Below are 15,518 nucleotides of genomic sequence, written 5' to 3'. Positions count from 1 at the left end.
CTACTGCCTCTACCCAGCCCGTCGTCTGCTAGTCTGCTACTCCCTCTACGTAGCAATGTTAGTGCGGCATCAGGCAGGCGTTACAGCGATCACGAGTATGCTCTGCTGGCAGTGGCTTGTTCGTCTTGTGGGATATTAGGCTTTTTTTTTGCGCACGCCGTAGCTACATACTGGCTTGAATGCAACACGAGAAAACGGTACGAAGTGCATCAAATAACGTACGCACTGTAAAGTGTCTGGCGCTCCAATAACTATACATTGTTTGGTGCATGCGTCAAAGCGGAGATGTCAGCATCTCAAGTAGTTCCCGAGTACGATGTCAAATTTATTGCGAGCTCAATGGACACGCCGGGAGCTGGCAACGTACAAGACGGCAGTTCCACATCATCTTCACCAAACAGCAGCAAAGGTAAAGTGTGCTCTTGGTTTTTGCAAAAGCATCACAGGCTGCTTTTCCACCTGTCTGTCGGCAGTTTGTGAGATCTATGCGATCCCATGCCGTAGTTGTGCTGGATTTTTTTTTTATTTTATTCTGCTGTCTCTAGATATGGATTCAGTAACTTTGTTTGACTTGTGATTATGACGTGTTCAGCTGCTCATATATTGATATTGGCTTGTAGTAGGCAGCTGTGTCTTTTCCTGAAGATGAGCCATCTTCAGCTGAAGAACACTTCAGGCAAGTCGGGGCTTTTTTTTGTTTGTTTTCATGCACTGCGTTCAGGATACACGAAGAACGTTGACGCATATTATAATCTGTTCAGCGTTTTGTAAATATGGTAACACTTTTGGACGCCGAATACTTCCGATTTCTGGTACTACATTCCTCTTTGTCATGTTGCGAAGGGTCCAAACAATTTTTGTGGTTTGAACTTTGCACTCAGGAAGATATGGTCAGCCTAGGATGTCAGCTGTGCACTAGGAAGTGCTTTTCCATTGTTTGTTATCAGTGTGTTCACAATACGCCCTGATAATGGACATAGTAGCCCTTGAGATGTACATATATATCTCTCCTGATCAGCTTTGGTATCCATGGCATGGCATGTGTTTTAAGGCAATGACTTTGCTGGGTATGCACTTACAAGTGTTGAATTCTCGTTTAACCAAATGTACTCAAGTGTGCAGTGATCGAACTCATACCAGAGCAGGATATAGACAAGGGAGTCAAAGTGGGATGGATTCATTGAATTTCCCTCTCTCATTTAATGCTTTATGATAGTAAATATAAGCCATTCACTTTGGTTTAACGGATCATCTTTGCTCAGGAGACTGAGTTGCTAGCATATGTGTGGCTGGTTGGACCAACTTTCCTTGCTGGTTTCATACACAACAATGGCTCTCTATCAAGTTGGTGAAACCGAATATTTCAGAGGTTCGTCAGCAAGAAAAAAATTGCATCATAGAGCCTTTACTAGCTCTACAGAAAAATAATTTTCTTTCGTCTTTCAACAAGCAGTAAAGTTAGAGTATGAAAGCCTACTTACATTTTTTGCACCAAAGGAGTTCAGTAAGATCACCTTCTGAATGTATAAAGGAAGGTAGAGACACTAAAATATATAGCAGTAATAAGAAATATACTTATTACTGCTATATATTTTAGTGTCTCTGCCTAGCTTGGTTGCTGTCCCATGGCGACAGTAGACAGTGCCACTAAAACGTCTGCTTGGTTCCAGCTGCTGTCCAAATGCTTCCTTTATACATTCAGAAGGTGATCTTGCTGAACTCTTTTGGTGTAAAATATGTCAGTAGGCTTTTAAGCTCGAACATTAGTGTTTGTTGAAAGACTGAAGAAAATTATTTTTCTCTGTTAAACTAGTAAAGGCTATGAAGCATTTTTTTCTCTCGGTCGAACCTCTGAAATATTCGGTTTCACCAACTTGATGGAGAGCCATTGTTGTGTATAAAACCAGGAAGGAAAGCTGGTCCAACCAGCCACACATGCTAGCAGCTCAGACTCTTGAGCAAAGGTGAACCTTGCAACCTTGCTGCTGCTCATTGTAGTATTGGTATCATTTGTCCTGGCTGAATGTGCTGCTTGTTCAGTTGCTGGGCTACTTTTTTGCAGTTTCTTCACAACAGTAGTGGGTCGCTTCTCAGCCTTTCGGCTAATGTCAAAGTGTAGAGTGTCTGTGCTGAATGTGTTATTCAACAAAATGGGCTGCATACACAATACTTGTGTGAAACAAGGGCACATGCAAGTAATGCTTATGACTAATATTATTGTTTACAGCTTTCAGTTGCAATGTGTATAAGCAAGCTACGAGGCCACTCTTAAAGAGTAAATTTTTAGAAGGGCACTTTTTTGCATGCAAGAAGAGAGCTACGCTAGCAAGATAAGGATGAATAAAAGGCAAGACGCACACAAACGGGGACTAACAACTTTACTTTGTAAAAAAAACGAGGTTGTGTGTGTGCATATGTATGTGTGTAAGCGATATCAGCTACAATCTAATTGTCAAAAAATACCTGTTTGTGAACAAGTGCTGGATGAAATATCAGCACGGACAAAATTTTTACCGAGTAAAGAATTGTCTTAACCTTAGCCGGCCCATTAAGGTAAATGAAAAACCAAGACGCAAAAGTCGTCAAATCACTCGAATGGGCAAGGACAAACATCAAAAAAGAGAATGCCGTCTAGCGCAATTACGCAATTACAGAACCATAAAGCAGGTCAAGTCCTGCAAAAACAAGCAAACAAACAAAAACAAGGCAAAATAAAATATCTCCAGACTGCGTCAAAGTAAAAACAGTAAAAAAAAGGGGGGGGGGGGGGGGGGGGCAGTCACACCAGCACAAATCCATGCTTAAGCTAAGGAAAGTCTTGTCAGAAACAACAAGTACACTTGAAAAAGGAAGAAAGTCAGATTAAAAAAAGCAATTAATTAGTGTGAGGCTATGAAAGTTTAACGCTTTTAAAATGGTGAAGGAAGCCAGAATCTGCGCTTAATTCAAAAGAACTTTTTGCAAAACAGAAATGACTCTTCCAAAGAAAGATGAGAACACCAAAACGAATGGAAGAACCACTCCCGAAGAAGTCCAAACAAACACCAGAACCTGTACGTGACCTTTGATTCCAAAAACACATTTTTTTATTTGACATGGAAATTGGAGGGGTTGCTAACACAGTTACTTGTGGTGCCAATGTAAATAGGTTTTAAATGATGAGGCACTCCCATTTGTTTTGCAACCTTGCCAGAAACTGTCTTTTCGAAGTACGGTACACAGTCCCATTTGTTCTCTTTTTTCCAGTCAGCGCAGTGCTCGGCCAAGAACCTTCCTGCATCATTCGCTACATTCAAACTGTGCTCTCTTGCTCTTTCATGAAAGCATGTGCTGGTTTGGCCAATGTAAACTTTGTCGCAGCTAAGAGGTATGCGATGCACCGCTCCAAAAATGCATTCCATAAACTTCCTTTCATGTTTGGCATTGCGAGGAACCTTATTATGATTTATCATCACGCACACCTTTGAGAGCTTGCAAGGTGCTACCTGTGTTTTGTGATTCTCTTCACATGCTACAGCTTAAGTATACATGGAACCGCGTTGGTCTGCTTTGTCTAAACTGCTTTTTTAACTTTGCTCGAAGTCTTCGTTTTCTGCAACAGTTTTTTGCACACACTTGAATTGGTATGGGGGGGGGGGTACGTACTCAGCAGCTCACAAACGCCCAAAGCTGGTATTGAAAACTTTCCTCAACTTTGTGGTTGGACGCCTTTTTCAGGGCTGGCTCAATGTGCAGCAAAATGCCTCTTTTAACTAACTTCGAATGGGCACTACTGTGCAGAAAGAACACTTTTTCTATCTTTGTTTGAAGGGCCAACAAAGATGTTCACTAATATGTAAAACTAAGTCCAAGCATCGAAGCTGACCGTCCAGTGGAAGCTCACTGGTGGATCAGAGCCCACTGGAAGCACGTGAAAAGGTGGACATGACCATTGACGCCAATTTCTGAAAGTTTCCGTTCTCAGGAGCACTCAGGGAAACCAGATAATTATCAATGTACAGCCTTTGTCAAAAATATACAGCCTAAGGGATACTCTAGCTAAGCCCCTGGTAGCAATACTGGAATATATAGGTAAGTATAGAGAAGAATGGGGACTATATTTTTCGTCTATTAGATTTCGAACGGTGCAGATGCATACTGAGCCCCGTTACGGGGCTTAGAAGCAAAACCCTTGGGCTGTATATTTTTGACAAAGACTGTACCTGCACACATGTCACACCCAAATCACACAGAATGGGCAGAAAAATGTCACTTAGAGCAGGAGCAATGCTTGAACTCAAGCAGATGCCAGCATTTTGAATATGATACTGCCCATTTTGGTGGATGGCTGTTGACTTCAAATAAAATCTACAATTTCCAGGAAATTGCCTCTGTTGAGACCAAGTGAATTCAGAAACTGCTGCTCCCTGTGGAGCTCAACGCTTTCTCTGATGGCAGCGAACAGCCTTTTATGTGGAATAGAATAAAACCTGTCTTAACTGTCGACTGAAAAGGCTGTCGTCGGAACTGGTAACCACCCCTTCATCTGCCCAGTGATGTCCTTAGAGCTTTAAAAAGAAACGGGTCGTTCTCCAGTAGCAAGTCGAGACAGTTTTTAAGGACGTTCTCTGTCTTCCATTGCTAACTGTTTTTGTCAAACATGATGAGACAAATGGGGCAAGTAATTTTTTGTGTTTTTCCTGTAAAAACATTCATCAAGGCTCCTGGTGACCTCATCTTTCACGAACTTGCTCAATTGCAACAATTTAATACCCTTCATAGCTTTGCTACTGCCTGTTTTTTTTTTTTATCGTGCTTCACTAGAATGAAATTCTTTGTCACAGCTTCCAGCGCTTTGCTCTCGGAACAGATAGGACTAACAAAGCCCCCTTCTTTGTCTGACTGGATGGCTGTAAGGTTATTTTTCTTAATAAAATTTGCTTTCTTCATGAGCCCGTTCACTCATATGATGGTAGATATGTTCCATGCCATCGCTGATGATCCTTTCTCTGTCTCGTGTGGTCACACTGCTTCTCTTCAGGCTTGTGTTCTAACTCCTAACCCATGCAGTGCTGGCTGGGAGCTAGGTGACTTGAAGCAGAACTTGGAACTAGAGCCTTTTTCCAAGATGTCCTGAATATCTTTGGAGATGCTGGCTCTGCCTAACACTGTAACAGAACTTGAAGTTCCATCACGGCACTTTGCGATGGGAAGCTTCACCAAGACTTCCTGCTTATAAATTTTGTAGACTGTGCAGTCATTTTGAGGTGTTCCACATACTGTCTGTGTCACTTCTGGGTATCTTTTTCTTCACAGAGAAGAACTGTTAGTCTGCATTCATATTCATCTTGCCTGCTTTTTGTCTTTGTCTCGCTAGCGCAGCTCTTTCCTTGCATCGAATTATGAACCAACTAGCCTGACCAGTTCTACTTTTTATGCACTCTCTTGCAGAATGGTATGGCCAAAGCTAATGGCAAGGTGAAAGGAAACTAACTCCATGGAAAGCCTTCATTCTGACATGTTAGATGTCTTGTGTATTTAGTGGTCTTGTTAAAAAAAAACAAGAAAACCCAACCAACAACAACTGAAGTCTGGGCTCTAAAGTTTAGTGCTTATGCATGATCTGACTCAACAGGTTCTCTTTTCCAGAAGTGAATTCCCTGGTCTGGCAAACTATTTTGTGGAATGAAGCATGGAAAAATGGCTTGAATGTCTAGTTTGTTTATGAGAGGAACTTTCAGTGACATAAATAATCTTTCTGGCAAGTGTATTGCTTGTGCTGCCACTGGTTTGTCTGCATTTAAAACTGCTCTTACTGCATGTTTTAAGATTACAAGTATCATTAATGTGACAAAGCTGACATCTTTAATGCAAGTTTTTTTTTTTTTTTTTATATATCATTCTAGTCAGTGCAATAGGTCAGCACTCATGGTTTAACAACTAGTAATGAGGTGATCAAAGCACTAATTTTTCTGTTCAAGGAATACATGAGAGGAATTTCTGCCTCCACCACTGGCGTTGTGCCTCTTTCAAGTGTGAAATGCTCATTGATAGTCAACAAAAGTTTCAGCCAAGCTTGTGAGGAGTCCATTATTTTCTGACCTTTAATGTAGTCTCACAGGCCCCATTCAAATACCATTTCATCAGATGCATTTTATGTAGTTCTTTCTCAGTAAGTGTTGTCATTGGGCAACAATATGAAGGAAACTTTTCACCACCATGTTAGATTAGTATTAAAGAGTTAACTGCTTCACTTCGTGCTTTGTATGTTTGCAGTACACCATAAGGTGCACTACGACTTTATTGTGCACTACGAATATGCACATCATGAAGTGAAGCGGTCAATTGACTCTTTAATAACAGAATTTGCATGCAGGAGCTAGGCGTCAAGTGTAGTGATAGGTGCATGTCAAGGAGGGATAAAACCATGGCTTCTGCAAAGGAATGCCATAGCCACTGTGCCACCATGGTAGTTTCAGCAAGAGCATGCACTGCAATCTACTTTTCAATAAACCAGCATTTTCTGCAGGCAGCCCCTGTGGATTGTGTGTTTGGCCTTGACAATGCATTATTATTTTTTTCTTTTTCAGTCAGAATGTAGTCTTGGTTATACCTGTGCAGTCTGTATTTTGCAAGTTATGGTACTTTGCAGTGTGAAATCAAAAGCAAATAAATATACTATGTGCTCCTTTGGTCAATTTTAAAGATTTCTAGGAATAGAATATCCATTATAAGTGTGAGACCTGCCACTGTTTCTTTTTTCTAGGTTCTGTGGCACTTGTCCGATTTTTCATTTTGTGTCCTCCTTTCGAGCTGTTTTCATTTCCTTGAAGTACTACTGTCAATCACTTTTTGTTCATTATGCCTTCAGTATACCCTGCTTTATGGCAGCTGCATTTGAATTATGGAATAGGTTAGCATGTCAGTCTCATTTTTCATAAAGCATTTCTGTGTCCTTTCTGTCTATATGTACTGAAATATATGGGGTATTGTGATTTGTGTGGTTTTTACTAATGCCAGTATAATGTTCTTTCAGGTTCCTCCTGGGTCTCTGCTGTTTTTCTTATCATTAATGCTGCCCTGGGAGCTGGCTTATTGAATTTTCCGCATGCCTTTGACCAAGCCGGTGGTATTGCTGTGGCCCTCTCTGTGCAGGCAGTGAGTAAACTGGTAGTAAGCATGCAGTTATTTTTATCGTAACGAGCAGTCAGTCTTGGCTCTTGGCACTTTATTCTGGAGCCATTTTAAGGCCCATCAAATGATGTTTAAAGAGAGCAGGTTATTTATGTGTATTGATTTTGTTCAATGCTGTTTTGAAATGTGTTATCTTTAATAATGTTCTTAATATAGACCCGGCCTCGATCCCAACCACGGCGACTACGTTTCAATGGAGGTGACATGTAAGGTGCCTGTGTACTGTATGATGGTCAGAATTATCCGGAACGCTCCACTGCGTCATCTCTCATTGCCTGAATCACTGTGGGGAGTTAAACCCTATAAACCGACCAAACCTTACTGCACATGGTTCTTACCACTTGTCTTTTACTAGCTTAGCTGCAGTAAAATATTTTTATATTCATGCTAAAGAAATCAGAGAATGGGAAAGAGAAAGTTTGTGTTGTATATAATGTACGTTTGTTGTATTGTGAGTATTAATTTGAAAGCCTGTGCAGTCTTTTTGGGGAGCAACATGCATGTAAGTGAAAAAATGGATTTTGACTATATTTTACTATTCAGAAATACCTTATGAGAGGTCTTTTGCTACCTTAACTAAGGGAAGTGTGCTTCAAACTTGCAGTAGGTGTGTTCAGTTAACTTGTCACCAATGAGCACAATTTCTAATATGAAAGGTCTGTTTCACATTAGTGTCTTCTGAAAATTTCATGCTAGAGTTTAGCTTCCCAAGGTGACTTCCTAGTGCACAAGTCGAAAATTGCTCCATAATTATATGCTTCCAAGTACTTGGTAGGTTGGATTATCTGGAATTTATCCACTTTGCTAAATGGTGTTGATTGGTCAGTTGATCAGTCAGGTCAGTCAATTGCTCTATTTCTCTGTTTTCAAGAGAGACTAAAAATTTGAGAGCACTGCAAATCTGCACCGGAGAAATGCGAAATCACGAGCATTGTTGCTGCTGTTGCTTTGACACCAGATGCACAGTCATTTTATTTTTTTTTCTTTCATTTGTATTTATTAATTTCTTTGTAATTTTTAAAATATTTTATTTCAGTTTCATTATTTCTTTTCTTAATGTTTTTATTTATTTCCCTCAATGCCCTCCAGCATCCTTATGCTACATAAGGAAATTGTGGACACGCTCGCAGTAAGTCGACGTAGAGTTGTTTAGAGCGCTTGGCTGGGACACGGAAGGATGGTGATTCGATTCTTAGCAGGTACACAATTCTTTTTTCATTGAGTGTCTCCTCTTCAGGACCACATAATCTGCAGACATTCTCTGTCCACAGGCTCTGCTGATGCCACTCAAAAGACAAGAAATGCTTTCTCATTAAAAGGCTCTGGTAACATACAGCAGGAGTTCCAGCTTATCCGGGATTGGAAAACAGCACAAAAATGATTTCATGAGGTGTCTGGACAGTTATTACAAAGCGCGAAAATAGTGTTAATATATAAACATTTATACATTTCATGGTCATTGGTTGAGCGCTGAAATTTAAAGCTTAAAACATTTCTTGACTACACATGACAGCAGCAGGAGGATTTCAGAATTTTTTTATCTATTAAAAATGTACAGTTCAAACTACTACAAAAGGAAAAAAAAAAAAAGTATGAAACAAAGGTTGCTTGCTTAGTTTGATCATGACTGTAAATTAAGCTTTGTTTCAGTGTACCTCCTGTGTCATACAGCTTTTTTCCAACCAAGTTAGTTATAGTATCATGTAACCATTTAGTTTAGCATTGTACCTGTAATTTAGTTAGTACAGCCTATAGGTGTGCAAAGAAGGCAATGTTTTATTTGGAAATGTGCTGTGGGAAGGGTAATGGTAGAGACAGTCATATTGTTCATTGCATGGCTTTTCTTTGGAGAAAGTGTTTCACAAATGAACTGGGACTTTGGAATGATCTTGAGTTTCTGAAAAATTACTAGGTTCCCTATTGTGCCCAAGTATCTTCTGGCTTGAAATTTTGTTTAGATAAGTGTTCGTGCATACAAGGCCGGAAGGAAACTTAGTTCAAGCTCTTATGTGTAATAATGGAAGAGGCGTAATCTAGATTAAGTCTATTTTGAGGGCTAGAAATTTTTCTGCTTGGAACTAGATACTTTTGCAGTGACTGTTCAGCTGGATTTTGGTGTCTGCCAGGAATAATGTATAAAAAAAAATTAGACTTAGTGCAGTATGTTTTTCAGGGACAGAGATGAGCGACATGAGAGAACCACTTGCTGAAAGTGGCATAGTTGCTGAAAGTGGCATTCCTTTTTGTATGGCTCCATCATATGCCCCTGCTAGTTGTCATTTCTAGAAGTGAGCTAGCATGCTTTTGAGAGGAATACAACATCGAGCGTTGTGAGCAAAGTGAAGAACCTGGTGCAGGTGCTGTTGCTCTTTGTGGTGGGAGCCCTCCTTGTTCTGGCATACTGTGCCAGGCGGCATGACTGCACCACCTACCAGGAGGTTGTGTTCCGTGTGTGTGGGCCCCGTTTCTGGAGCTGCTGCTCTCTGGCTGTGGCCTTCTACTGCTATGGGACTTGCATCACTTTCCTAGTCATTGTAGGGGACTTCTCAGATCGCAGTGAGTAGTTCTTTTGCTGCTGTGTTTATTTAGCTGCCGTCTGACACAAGGGTGCTTTTGGGGCATCGACACTCTAGTAAATGCTGCAGTCTGACAAGACAGATAACGGCGCTTCTTTGGCCGCGTTTCAACCAGTCAACTTGCCACCATTTTGGCCCAACAGCCCTCGTGCCTGCCTATGCCAGGTTGAGGCGCCTAGTGCCAACCTCTTCTTTGTTCAGTGCCATGCGTTGGCTTGCGATAAGAGCGCCCTCACTTCACTCCACATCCACTGGACATCCACTGGTTTTCCGCACTCCTACGTACCTTTGACTTTTTGTCGCACCATATTTAACAAATTGCACCACATCAGCAACCCTGTCATTCGTGCCACACAGAAGTTGGTTACATCGCGTTTCCTTTGGCCGAGCACGAATGCTGATGTCTGTCGCTGGGCACGAACCTGCCTTCAATGTCAGCGCGTGAAAGAGTTCAACGGCATAACGTAATGCCTGCCTCTATTCTTTGGCCACCCGATGCGAGGTTCTCTCATGTCCACATAGACATTGTTGTACCTCTTCCGTCATCACGTGGGGCGTCGTACATGCTTACATGTGTGGATCGTTTCACCCGCTGTCCCGAAGTTATACCTGTTTCTAACACTACGGCAGAGACAGTTGCTATGCCTTTCATGGCAGGCTGAGTGTCTTGTTTCGGCTTCCCATCTGTCATCACCATCGACCGCAGCCGCCAGTTTCAGTCGGCCCTGTTCACCGCCCTTGCCAACATCCTGGGTGTCCGCCACATTCATACGACCGCCTACCATCCTTCGGCAAATGGCATGGTGGAATGTCTTCATCGCCAATTCAATACTGCCCTTACCACTTATCAATCTAGCGAACGCTGGTCTGACCATCTTCCCCTCGTCCTTCTGGGCATCTGCTCAGGGCTGAAGGTTGTCTTTGGCTGCTCTCCTGCTCAGGTGGTCTATGGCGTTCCCCTGCGACTTTCTGGAGAGTTCTTCTCTCTTTTGTCCCCTTCACTCATCCATGATACTTCACCCTACCTCCGGGACCTCCAGTACACATTTCGACACATCACTGCGGTCATCCCTGCTAATCTTCACCCTCAATCCGCATTTGTGAGCCGAAATCTGGACTCCTGCAGCCATGTTTTCGTTTGCCGTGACCATGTCTGTCCTCCACTAACACCGGCCTTTGACGGACCGTTCCGCGTACTCCAGCGTGCGACGAAGACATTCACCCTAGACGTCAACGGTCATGAAGACATTGTGTCTGCTGACAGGTTGAAACCTGCCTATATTTCCACTCCTCTAACCGTGACCCCTCAACTCACTCTCACTTCGACTTTGCAGACTCTGCCACCAAACACCTCCGCTGCATGGGGAGATTCCGTCGCTTCCGCTCTATGGGTGGGAGTCCTGTGGTGCCCCTCACGCCGCGCACTTATCACAAGCCATGGCACTGCTCTGGACAAAGAAGAAGAGGATGGTACTAGGCGCCTCAGCGTGAGCAGCGCAATAAAAACAACAGTTCGAACCCGAACGTTGTCGGAGCTGGTTATTCCTCGTCTTAGTTCCGACATGCTCATGGCCCGCGGCAGTAAGTGTGTACGATGACCGGCGATCCTGGGTGATGACGGCGGTCTCCTTGATGGAAAACAGAACTGTGCGTGTGCATGACCAACCGGCGAAAGACAAGAGAGTTGCGACGCGCTCTTCGTGTCGGACCGGGGAGAAGACGTGTCCCGGGTAGGCCGGGTGCTGGTGGTGGCAAACATTTATTTACTCTATGCACAAGGAGGTGTTTGGACCAAGGCCCTATTGGCCCAGGCCCTTAAAAATCTTGGTGGAGCTCCTATTCCGGAGCCTCAATAGCATCTAACGCCACTCTCGCCCTGACGATCAAGGTCCGCTGGGACTGTAGGTCATGGCAGCTGAGCAGCGCCGCCTCCCAGGCCTCCCTAGAAGGGTGGATAATGAAGGATTGGGAATGGTGGGGATTGGATGGACAGGCCCAGACCATGTGGAAAACGTCCGAGAAGGTCACTTCACACAGGCTGCAGTCCCCATCAAAGTCTGTATTGAACTGCTTCAAGACTGCTGGGCACAGCATTGTGTTTGTAAAAATTTTGGGACGAAGCCTTTCGTCCGCTCTCCGGAGACCTTTACAAGGTTTTGAAAAGCGGCGGTGGCTGTCCTTATGTAGTAATTTCTTTGAATGTAATAAGACATTGGGTGGGCTCAGAGTAGACTTCCTGAGCAAGTTTGAGTGCCCGGGGAAAGAGTGCGCGGGCCGCCCGATTGGCTAGCTCATTGCCCAGGAGTCCCTGACGGCCGGGAGCCTAGATGAGATTACAATTTTGAGGGTCGTTGGACTGACAGCAATTTGTAAAATGCGCTTGGCAAGAGGAGGTATCCAACCTAGCTCATAATTCCGACAGGCCCCCTTGGAGTCAGTAATGATGTATTTTACTTGTGGGAGGGAGAGGGCGAGTGCAATCGCGATTTCCTCCATGTGTGTTGTGTCGTGGGCCTGGAACGTGAGTCCTGCCACTGTGTTGGTGTTGTGGACCACTACCGCTGTGAACCACCTCTCATGGTAGGGATCGGCAATGTCCGCATAGTATACATGTTGTTGTCTACCATAATGCTGCTCCAGTGCTTCTGCACGCGCCTGGCAAAGGCCATTATGATCAGAGTGTGACATGTTGCGGGGAATGGGTCTTACCCTGAGGGTGCATCTCCAGTGTTCTGGTGCTCGTACCCGTTCATCAAAGGTGGTGGTGTATTGGATGTGTAGTCGGTCATGAATGCGGCGACCAGATGGCGTTTGTGATAGGCGCGTGTATTGGCTTAGGCCAGGAGGAGAGAAGAAAACCCGCGAGGTGTTGCTGCGGGAGACAGGGAGGCGGTGGGGGGTTGCCAGTGTGCCCAACCTCCCTAACATTGCGCATGATCTCACGTGATGATTACGTGCGGCTATTATTATTATGGGACAGGGAATTCGTGTATATCCCTACATCCCCCCTCCTTAAAACTGCGAACGGCTAAAAGTAGCCATGTTCACTGAAGGATATACCGAGTGGGGCTGGCTTAACGCTGCTAAACTTTTAAACCCTTTTAAGAACAGTGCAATATATGGCCATGGGTGCCGAATAGGAAGGCAGGGCCAACGACCATGGAGCCAGGGGCACACACGCGATGACTGCAGACACCGCAGATCCTGCTCCTTCACTGTCAGTCGGCCAGGGCAGCTTGCTGCAGACATGTGGGCAATGGGCAGCACTGCGTCGTCCAGTGGCATAGCTTTCAGCAGGCCTCCCATCAGCGGGTCGACCACTCGCTCTTGGCTTGCCTCTTTTCCCCCTCTGTCGCTGACCCAGCCCAGAGTGTGCGCCGCAGGGTGCCAGGCTGCTGCCTCTGATGAAGCCGTGGCCGCGGGTGTTGAGCGGCGTCAGAGTCCTTTGCAGTAGCTTTCGCTGTGGTAGACACAAGCACCTGTTCCACGAACTCCAGCTCGCTCGCTCCATGGCCGACCGGAAAGCGTTTTTTTTTGGGGGGGGGGGCTGCTTGACGGTGACAGCAATCTCTGGGTCCAGGAACGCGGCCACGTTTTGGACGGCTAGGCCCTCGATGCCACAACGGTCCTCGTGGCATCCGCCGGCTGCAAGGCTGCTTTTTCGCTAGTTACTTTGCGCCCTTTACATTATTATTATTTTTAATCTACCCCACTCTGTCTTTTCCAAAGAGAAAACGCGTATTTTCTCTGGAAGCAAAATGCACTGAATATTGACAGAGCACTCCATCCATATTCAACACAAGAAATTATTCCCTGTGCATAGGCTGGAGTTACATCTGCCGTGGGCGCAAGCTGTAACGAGGCACGATGCTCGAAATGCCGAGCCTGGCCTCTCGCTGCAGCTGCCTGCTGGTGGGAGAGAGCGTCCTCCTCAGGCCACTCAGCAGTGCTTGGATTGCAGTGCTCTTTGTGTAAAGCCTCGCTCCGCCATCTTCGCTTGCAGATCTGCCACACATCAGCATGTGCCTGACGCAGCAACCGTGGCGTTGTTGCAATAGAGTAAGTTCTACACGTTCAACAACCTCACCATGCACATCGTTAAGCAGCGAAATGACACAACTTGAAGCAAGTCTTGGAGCTTCTCGCATGCTTAGCAATGCACACGTCGTGCAATATAGCTCGTCTCAGCATGGCGGGAGCAATCTTGAAGGGCTCATATGTATCCTTCATGTGGGGAAAACGGTTGCACAAGGGCTATCGGAATTTAGCAGCTAAGGATCCAACGCTCTCGCAGCATTACAAGCTGTGTTTGAGCGCTCGTACAGTCAGCAACACCAGCATGCCCTTAAGAGCGCCGTGGCCGTGCCACTTGGCTCCCAGAGCTCGTCGAACACTTGTCGACAAAAAGCAGAAAAAGAAAGGATCCTACCGCTGTTTCTTCTAAAGCTCCTTTCGGCTGACCAGACTCCTCACTACACTGATGCAATTCAAATGGTTGACACTTGCACCCAGGGAAACTGGCTAGTCCTCCCCTTCTCAAAGGCTGCCTTCTGTGAGCTATCGCGACGACTGGTTAACGGGCGCGAAAGAACAGATAGTAAAATCACTTCTCGTGCCATCAACGTGCGCACGCTAAAGTGCATATGCTACAACGCTGTCCGTCCTCCCATAGAGCATGGCAAAGTCAAAACACTACGAAAGAATGCCCATCACATCAGCATCCATGCGTCACCCTGCTGCACTGCAGAGCGGTGGAGTCCTATGACCTCCTGCTCTCGCAGAAAATTACAAGATCACAGTGGCTAGCGTCAGCTCCTGAGCTCTTCCGGTAATAAAGGTTATAGTGGCTTTGCTTTGTTGCCGTTGTGCATTCACCGCTGCAGTATTAGAAGAGACTGAAACTCAGTCCTGCTCACTGCCATGGCTAGTCTGTGTGTCGGCTGTCAGATACACACAAACACTCGATTTGTCACACCTCTGGCCCCACGTTGGGCACCAAGATTATGTGGGTTATTCTCGGAATAATGCGCCAAGGAGGTTAGACGCTATACTCGCCTTCTAGCCTGGAATGCCAATCCTAACAGACAGAGCTGTGACCCCCAACCCGCGGTGTGAGAAGTCGCCACTGCGGCGGGTGCAAGCCAGAGGGGACAAGCACGAGTTGTGCACTCGAACTAGGTTTAATCTGGTTAGTTGGTTTGTGGGATTTAACGTCCCAAGGCGACTAGACTATGAGAGACGTCGTAGTGGAGGACTCCGGAAATTTCGACCACCTGGGATTCTTTAACGTGCACTCACATCGCACAGCCCACGGGTGCCTTGCTTTTCGCCTCCACTGAAAAACGGCCGCTGAGGCCGGGATTCGATCCCGCGTCCTTGGGCACAGTAGTCGAGCGCCGTAACCACTGCGCCACCCCAGCGGGTTTAATCTGCCTGAGCAGTTATATATGACAAATCAGTGGCACACAAATACAACCGTTGTAGCAAGTGAACGTCCCACTCGCATACAGGCATGAAATAAAAACCACCGAATGGGGAGGCACATGCAGGGAGATGAGAGAAGTGTTCGGCTCACGTGGTGTGGCTTTGCGCTCACGGCCCGCAGCGGTAAGTGTGTACGATGACCGGGTGATCCTGGGTGACGGCAGTGGTCTTCCCGGCGGAGAACAGAACCGTGCGCGTGCACAGCCAACTGTCGAAAAACGCCGACAGAGTTGAGATGCGCTCTTCGTCTCGGAACGGGCAGAGGAGGTGTCCCGGGTAGGTCGG

The 15,518-nt window shown here is 45.4% G+C and overlaps 1 protein-coding gene across 1 annotated transcript in view; it reads left to right on the top strand.

The window, feature by feature from the left end:
* Positions 1-33: 33 nt before the first annotated feature.
* LOC146203229 (sodium-coupled neutral amino acid transporter 7-like) overlaps positions 34-15,518 on the top strand; it is a 58,819-nt gene continuing 43,334 nt past the window's right edge. The window contains exons 1-4 of the mRNA XM_084588589.1: positions 34-197; positions 281-409; positions 7,016-7,137; positions 9,531-9,729. Coding sequence (XP_084444715.1) covers positions 286-409; positions 7,016-7,137; positions 9,531-9,729 — 445 coding nt within the window. The 5' untranslated portion in view covers positions 34-197; positions 281-285. The remainder of the gene's footprint in view (positions 198-280; positions 410-7,015; positions 7,138-9,530; positions 9,730-15,518) is intronic.

The sequence above is a fragment of the Amblyomma maculatum genome, chromosome 1, assembly GCF_055883805.1.
Source record: "Amblyomma maculatum isolate TAMU_Amacu chromosome 1, ASM5588380v1, whole genome shotgun sequence".
Taxonomy (NCBI): Eukaryota; Metazoa; Arthropoda; class Arachnida; order Ixodida; family Ixodidae; genus Amblyomma; species Amblyomma maculatum.
Note: the sequence above shows the minus strand (reverse complement) of the source record. Positions and strands in the feature narration are given on the sequence as shown.